General features: G+C 43.3%; 1 protein-coding gene across 1 annotated transcript; it reads right to left on the bottom strand.

Moving 5' to 3' along the window:
- Positions 1–5,090: 5,090 nt before the first annotated feature.
- On the bottom strand, positions 5,091–8,686 carry LOC109878967 (ubiquitin-conjugating enzyme E2 N-like). The gene is made up of 4 exons (XM_020471160.2): positions 8,558–8,686; positions 6,981–7,227; positions 6,748–6,888; positions 5,091–6,441 (listed from the first exon to the last, which is right to left on the bottom strand). Exons 1-4 carry the CDS (start codon positions 8,585–8,587, stop codon positions 6,395–6,397), a joined length of 465 nt encoding a protein of 154 aa, XP_020326749.1. The 5' UTR covers positions 8,588–8,686; the 3' UTR covers positions 5,091–6,394.
- Positions 8,687–8,707: the final 21 nt, after the last annotated feature.

The following is an 8,707-nucleotide window of genomic DNA, read 5'->3' as shown; positions in this document are numbered from 1 at the left end:
TATAGCTATTATCTAATCACTCACAAAGCTCGCCTACTGAGTAATATCATATTCCAATAGATGTCACAACACTTTGACCCTAAATGTCCAACCCCTGCAATCAGTACGTCTACACGAAAAAAAAGTAATAATTTCTATTTGAATGTAACAGGACAGGTAAGTCATCACTGCTATAGTTGTTATTGTAACGGCTGTCGTGGAACCCCCTCCAAAGGTGCGGACTCCGGCCGCGAAACCTAAACCTATAGGGGAGGGTCTGGGTGGGTGTCTGTCCGCGGTGGCGGCTCTGGGGTGGGACATGGACCCCACCCCTCACCGCCGACCTCGGACTGAGGACCCAAGCCACGGATCCCGAATGGACAGGAGATTCCGGCAGCACCGGACGGAAACTCGGGAGTGAAGGGTGGCTCCGGCAGCTCCTGGCTGACCGGCGACTCCGGCAGCTCCGGACAGGCGGGAGACTGCGGCAACTCCAGACAGGTGGGAGACTCCGGCAACTCTGGACAGGCGGGAGACTCCGGCAACTCCGGACAGGCGGGAGACTCCGGCAGCTCGGGACAGGCGGGAGACTCCGGCAGCTCGGGACAGGCGGGAGACTCCGGCAGCTCGGGACAGATGGGAGACTACGGCAGCTCGGGACAGATGGGAGACTCTGGCAGCGCTGGGCAGGAGGAAGACTCTGGCAGTGCTGGACAAGCGGGAGCACCTGTAGGGAGGAGACGGAGAGACAGCCTGGTGCGGGGGGCTGCCACCAGAGGGCTGGTGCGTGGAGGCGGCACAGGATAGACCGGACCGTGGAGGCGGCACCGGATAGACCGGACCGCGGAGGCGCACTGGAGGTCTCGAGCACCGAGCCTGCCCAACCCTACTTGGCTGAATGCTCCCCTTTGCCAGGCCAGTGCAGCGAGGTGGAATAGCCCGCACTGGGCTGTGCTGGCGAACCGGGGACACCATGCGTAGGGCTGGTGCCATGTACACCGGCCCGAGGACACGCACTGGAGACCAGATGCGCTGAGCCTGCTTTATGGCACCTGGCTCGATGCCTACTCTATCCCGGCCGATACGAGGCGCTGCAATGTACCGCACCGGGCTATGCACACGCACTGGGGACACCGTGCCCCTCACGGAATAACATGGTGCCTGCCCGGTCCCTCCATCTCCACGGTAAGCACGGGGAGTTGGCTCAGGTCTCCTACCTGACTTATCCACACTCCCCGTGTGCCACCCCCCCAATACATTTTTGGGGCTGCCTCTCGCCGCCGTGCAGCCTCCTCATACCACCACCTCTTGGCTTTCGCTGCCTCCAGCTCAGCCTTGGGCGGCGATATATTCTCCAGCCTGTGCCCAGGGTCCCTTGCCGTCCAGAATCTCCTCCCATGTCCAGGAGTCCTGCGATCGCTGCTGCTGTCCGTTACCACCCTGCTTGGTCCTTTGGTGGTGGGTGGTTCTGTAACGGCTGTCGTGAGAAGAAGGTGAGGACGGAAAGTGTGTTCATCTTATTATTTAATGAAAACTGAACACTGAATAACAAAACAACAAAGAAACAACCGGAACAATTCTGTCTGGTGTAGACACACAAAGTCTGAAAACAACCACTCACAAAACACAATCGAAAACAGGCTACCTAAATATGGTTCTCAATCAGGGACAACGATTGACAGCTGCCTCTGATTGAGAACCATACCAGGCCAAACACAGAAATAGAAATTCATAGAAAAACTAACATAGACAACCCACCCAACTCACGCCCTGACCATACTAAAACAAAAGACAAAACAAAGGAACTAAGGTCAGAACGTGACAGTTAAGATGTATATAGTGCTATTTCTATTGTTTTATTTACCATTTTAATTATTTTATTTCACTAGTTTTACCACTGAGCTGTGGTTTATTTCACCAGTGGTTTTACCACTGAGCTGTGGCTTGTTTTCTTCCTGATAACACACTCAGTATTTCATAACCTAATTTCAAAATGTACAATATCTACAGGAAGAGAGGATATGAATCATTGGCATTGAACACAATTGTGTGTGTGCTTCTTCTGTACCTTTGTTTGTGTCTGCTGTACATTCTGATAATATAATGCAGTGAATCGCTGTTCATACTGCATCACACCCATGTCATCCTCCTATCTTGTCACACCAACACCAAATAAGACATCTTGCACCATTATTCCATACAGCACTCTTGGAGGCCATGCACTACCACCCTTTCCCTGCAGTCTCCACCTTGGTGGCTGGTTATATGTAAAGGTCAGCGAAGGAGAACCCTGACACAGAAGTCTGTTATCCCACTGCAGATGAAATATTCACAGGAAGAGATCCCCCCCCCCACCCACCCCTCCCTGTCATGTGGAGAGTGGATCTCCAGGCAGTGCAGACATTCATAGTCACAATTGACTCTCATACTGACTGCAGAAGGTGAGGAATCCCATCACAACAAACAAATACTTCATAATGACTTCAGATCAAAAACAGTTATTACCATGCAACCACTAAGACTAGAGCATCACACCACAAATAATGTATTTCTACTAGTGAACAAGCAGAAAGTGTTATATTTCCGTGACACATTGATGACGCGACATCCAAAACATACGGTCTACTGTGAGTGGCCAGACAGTGTTCTACCCTGTGCCGTAAGCACCTGGTGATGAGTAATGTTCACCTGTCAGGTCAATAAATCAATGCCTGTCACAAAGATTCTGTTTATATTTGGAAGTTTTTGAGCTGTCAGCAGTAAGTCACCTAATATCAACAGATCGCCTACCCTGTAACAACGCCCTGTAACAATGGATAATCTAATATCCCCCCTTCATGACTTACTTTGAGGAAAAATTTACTTACTATGACTGGGATGTGGTTGTCCCACCTAGCCATCTTAAGATGAATGCACTAACTGTAAGTCGGTGTGGTTACGAGTGTCTGCCAACGGACTAAAGTGTACAAATAAAAAATAATAACAAAGTGATGGACTAATTTCACTGACAAATCTTTATTGCTCTAAGGTTAGTTAATGTTTAGTCTCTAAAAGATAAGACAAGGAATAAAATCCTGCATTTATATTCTGAGGATTAGTTCCTACACTGAGTGACTCACTGTTGCCATATAAACGAAGACAGGACCATAATACAAGGAATAATTTCCTGCATTTACATTCCAAGGATTGGCACATGGGTCATTCTATGAAAATGGTATCTTTCCTTTCCCCACCTTAAGCACCAGGGAAAACACTTAAGTGTCAGATAATGACACAAAATGTTTGTTTTAATTGAAGTGTTTTGTGTTAATAGACAGTATATACAGGGCGTTCTGAAAGTATTCAGACCCCTTGACTTTTTCCACATTTTGTTAATTTACAGCCTTATTCTAAAATGGATTAAATCCATTTTTCTCCTCATCAATGTAGATTGATGAGGGGAAACAAACTATTTAATGCATTTTAGAATAAGGCTGTAACATAACTAAATGTGGAAAAAGTCAAGGGGTCTGAATACTTTCAGAATGCTCTGTATATAGTACAACATGCTCAATACCATGAAATTGGCTTGTCATACTCCCTAGGGTCATCAATGAGTTGTGGTTTAGTGACATATTTTGAGTAAAAATATATTTTTCTCTCGCACCTTAAAATGTTATAATATAAAAGTATTTAGTGGAATACTTCAACTAAAATATCAACTAAATAGTATAATTTACAAGGAATAGCTGTCCCTCAATTTCATGTCACCTGTGTTACCCCGTTATAGATGACCACTTTGAAAACAATTCAACATCTTTGCCAACTTCTTCCTGGGTCAAAGGTTCATTGGAGGCAGGGCTGTTTTGAAAGGAACATGGTGGGTCTGCACTCTCTCTCATTTTAGCAATTTTAAGATTAATTTGGTAATTTCATGCTAAACCTTAAAGACATGCTCCGGAACTTTGGCAACTAGCATGTTTTTTTTTTAACCTCCCGCTTTGGCCAATGTGGTCAGTTTATACATGCATAATCCAGGAGCAGAATTACAGTCTCACCTTGATTTGCCACAAAATCTCTAGTTGAAAGTGACTGTTTCTGGAAACTGTGCAACAACATTTTCTCTTTTCCCCCATGCAATTCGAGTTTCAGGCAATGAGATTCAGCCCCTTGCCATTTGAGTGACAGCTAGCAAGATGCACACAGCAGGTCGAGAGAGCAATGACACATCGGGGACCGCTTTTGGCTAATGAGTGCTACTTTCAGAACTACTACCAAATAAGTACCGGAGTGTTACACAGTTTATAGTAAAGGGAAAGGAAAGTTGATTACAATAATTTACAAACACAGCTGGAGCTCGGCCACCTTCCACCGCAGATGCGGAAGGCCGACATAGGTGGATGCCGTAGATTGAAACGCAGCCCATGCAAAAAGCCAGATATCTTAAATTGACAGATTTTGATGGGGATTTTTTGTTGTTGTTACTTAGATTGATGCACAGGTGCGTCAATAGAAACTTAAGAATTACTTGATTTAATAACAATTTAATAAGTGTGGTTTGAGCTACTGTGGCCGACAGCTATGCCATCTATCCTGCAAATTTGTCACTGGTGTTATTGTAAAGTTAGTTTGAAGTAAATTACTAATCAAAACATTTTCTTAATATTATCATTAACCTTATGTCTTTGATTATATATGCAAATTAAATAGTCAACTTACATGGAAAGCCCGAGTTGTCATTAAAATATATCTAACACCAGTGACAAAAAGGGAAGGCATAATTTTCAGGGAAATGTAACAAATTAAAATGCATTAAGCTGTCATTTATGGTGATCTACAATGTTACGGGGTGTTAACTATTATCTGACTATGTTTTGGTTAAAAACATTTTATTTTAATTGCTGGTCAAAAGCCATTATTTTCATGGAACGACCCCCACTGAGTGGCTCACTGTTGCCATATAAACAAAGACTGAACAATAAAACTATTGTGACATACTGGCCCCTAAAGACAAGCATGGCCCTGACATACAGGTATCCATCTACTCCGACAGAGCAAGGGTGTCAATAAACAAAACAAGTGTGTCGTGTCCCCTCCCCAGATACACAACAGCACAGACACATTCACAGGAGTCTTACTCAACTTGTTTTATTTACAGGAGCCACGTATGCAAATGCATTGTTTTTTTCCCCCATATAATTTCAGACACTGGTAATACACAATTATCTTTGCCTTTTTCACATGAAGAGTTGACTAACCAGAGACATGGAAGCCATTCTCAATCTAAAGGCCAGACATTTGGATGACGAATCATTGATATTTAATTCCAAATCCCTTAGAAAAAGATAACAAATAAATTAGAACATTCTCTGACTTTCTCCCCTCTTTCAGGATGTTGGTTGAATTAAACATGAATACACTAGCAGTAGAGAATTGTAGAAAAGACACTGGTGAGGACATAGTATGGGAAAAGCAATGAAACACCACCTACCAGAATATGTAGCTAGCAAGAAAGAGATCAAACAAAATGGCACAACAAAAATATTTTTACTACAACATAACATTTACAGAAAAGCAGTACAGAAGCAACACAAGCCTGTGAGGATCTCAAGCAATGAAGTGACGATGATAGTATTGTGACTCGTTGTTTCATGTCAGAATTGGGTATACATTTCCCCCCCATCAACACCCCAAAAGTGATACTTCTCAATATCAATACAGATCAAACTAGTTAGAACAGTCATGTTCTGAGCTTGGTTAAGTACATGCTTTTAATGAAGTATCATAGGAGGGGAAAAAAAGAGACACCTGAAAAAAAATATATAATAAAAATCGACATTAAAAGAAAATGAAAAGAACGCCATTATCCCCAGAAGGGCGTCGTAACAGACACCCTTACCTCCCTAATCTGAGCTTCTGCCAAGGACTTGCAAACACAGGGCTTCCGAACCCACAACTTCAACTGTCTGAGGGAAACAAAGGTTACGGTAAATTCAACAAGAGACTAGGCGGCAAAACCTCAAGTGGACATTTTTCAAATGGGTGGGTATTTGGTGGCTGTGTCACAAACTCCCTCAATTTATTGACCTTTGAATAAACTGACCCATTGTATGACTGTGGGTCCAGGGCGACTTTCTATGTTTGTAACCCCTAGGTGGTGTGCCGAGACTTGTTCCCCCCCCCCCCCCCGCAGAAAAACAGAAAGCATCAGCCTCTGTCCATGCATTCGAGCAGTGAGCCGGGACAAAAACAAAACGCATTGCCATGTGTCATAAAATCACCAGAGGGCTGCAGTAGTCTTGTTTTCTTTTAAATATATTCTTTACCGTTATTTTTTTGCTTGCTTTTATTTTGTTTTTTTGTCTAAGACTGTGTCCTTTAAATGCAAATAAAGGAGATCTTAGGTTGTGATAACATCCAGTGCCCATCTTTTCTTCTATACCTCAATGCTGTTTCCCGCGTAAAGCCTGGTCCATGTCCGAGCTGCAAGGTGCACAGAGAGGGGGTTCATTAACTACAGGTATTAGCATTCTTCTTGAAGGAATGTCTTGCTATCTCTGAATTGATTTGACCTGCAGTGGAACTTTAGGAGGCTGAAGTGAAGAGCACTACAAGAGCAGTAAGTAATTGGTTCCTTCTCACAATCACTGCCTCTGTTTAAAACAAGGCTTTGTTCACATTCAGAGATAGGTACTCTTGATCAGAAGATGCAAAATCATTTAAATGCCAAGGGGTGAGAATTTAAACTGAGTTCACTTCAAAACATGACATGTGCGTGCGCTGTCTCACCTGTCTCAATGGCTTGGGCTTCGTTTGATTTCCACTGCTCTGCAACATCGTTTGCAAGTGGGTCATCAGGGTTAGGAGCGCTTAATAATGCTTGGATTGATAGCAGCACTGTGCGGATCTGCAAAGCTGGGGACCACTTATCTGTGAGAGAAAAAGAAAATGGTGGAGGAAGGAGTCATACTTTGAGTCAGGTCATGACTGTGACCAATGATAACTGAATCTGGATAACTCACCTTTCAAGATGTCTAGGCATATCCTACCCAGCTTGTCCACATTGGGATGGTAGATTTTGGTCATGAATCGCACTTTGGGAGCTGCCATGGGATATTCTTCTGGCAGAAAGAGTTCAAGTTTAAAGGTGCCTCCTTCGAAAGGGGAGTCCTGGGGTCCTGAAATCACCACATGGAAGTAGCGTGCATTCGCCTCATCAGGCTCTGCCTTTATTCCAGGAACGGGTTCGGCCAGCAAACGCTGAGTCTCCTGAACACAGACAGATATACAGATCGAGACATGCAGGTAGATAGACAAACACATGCAAACAGAAACGTGTCATGTTCATGTTTGAAGTGAACCCAGTTTAAATTGTCTCAAGCAGAATGAGACACACATGTAGCGAGACTGACAAGCGCCAACAACCAGATGTCAGGGTCAATAGTTACCAAGGTTTTGGACAACTATGTTTAGGTGCAAGGACAGCCATTCATACATTCAAGGTCAGGTTTGACATTCTGTTTCTGAACTTTTTGGGGGCAAAGAACATCCACTCGGTCTTGTCTCTTTCAAGAGCACAAAATGGTCACTCGCCCAGTGTTTTAGATCCTCAGCTAAGAGCTCATAGGATACATTCTATTGCAGTTAAATTAAAGGTGAAATAAAAAATATATAATAATTACATGCCTGGATGTGAACTTGCTGCAAAGTCTTTTTTGTTAATTATTCTGAAGCCTAGTGAGAACCAACATGTAACATCTTCATGGTATGACCGTCATTCTGATAAAAATAGATGTATTAACAATAACTTTCAAATAGAACTCTGATAGCCCCATGTAAACTATAACACCCACTGTAAAATGTTTGTCTTCTCGGTTTTTGTATTCAACAACTAGGCAAGTCAGTAAGTTAGGCAGTTGAGTAGGCTGATAATTGAATGTTTCTGTCAAACATTTGTTTTTGTAGCCACCTAGTATATGTATGACAAACTATTGTCCCATGTCGCTTCATTCATTTCTGACACAGAACTCCTGCAAGACAAACAAGATCTCCTGATCATTGGGCCTAGACACAGTTTGAGAGAAATACCTGCACTGCCACCAGTTTCTATACTACAGCCAAGTTAGCTTTGCTACCCAAAGCACTTTCATACACAGTAAACCAAGCAAGTAAATGTGAGTTTATAATGCATACTCTGGAGTCCAGCAAGTTCTACCAATATCTAACTAGCTAAATCTGCTAGCTGTATGTACGTTGCTAATGTTAGCTTGCAGTGCCAGTCGAGTGTCACTGTTGAGATCGTTAACTTGAGACCATAGAAAGGTTACTTCAATACATATATATACTAAGAAAATTATTAATTTCAACACAAATAGACAATTAAGCAGACTTGGGCCTATTCAGCAGGAAGGATAATACATTTGACCAAACATTCCTCTGACTTGGGGCTGAGCCTGAAACACAGTACCTAGCTAACGGAAGTACCGTTAGCTAGCAAATACATGGCAATGCACGTGCCTAGTCGTATTTTTCTTCGCAACTCAAAGGGGACCGAACTACGGCTTGTGAACCATTTATCGCATGTGGTTTTTGGAATTACCTTTATAATCCTGCGGGGTAGTCCTGCCATCTTGTTTTACTGTATACAGTATTTTTGTATGTTCACTCCTTCGTCGCCGACAAACACGCCTTCCGGTGAATGGTGTTGGCCTCTGACGGTATTGTGAATGCTGGGAAATGTATTTTTGTC

This window comes from Oncorhynchus kisutch, linkage group LG19, assembly GCF_002021735.2.
Source record: "Oncorhynchus kisutch isolate 150728-3 linkage group LG19, Okis_V2, whole genome shotgun sequence".
NCBI classification, from domain to species: Eukaryota; Metazoa; Chordata; class Actinopteri; order Salmoniformes; family Salmonidae; genus Oncorhynchus; species Oncorhynchus kisutch.
Note: the sequence above shows the minus strand (reverse complement) of the source record. Positions and strands in the feature narration are given on the sequence as shown.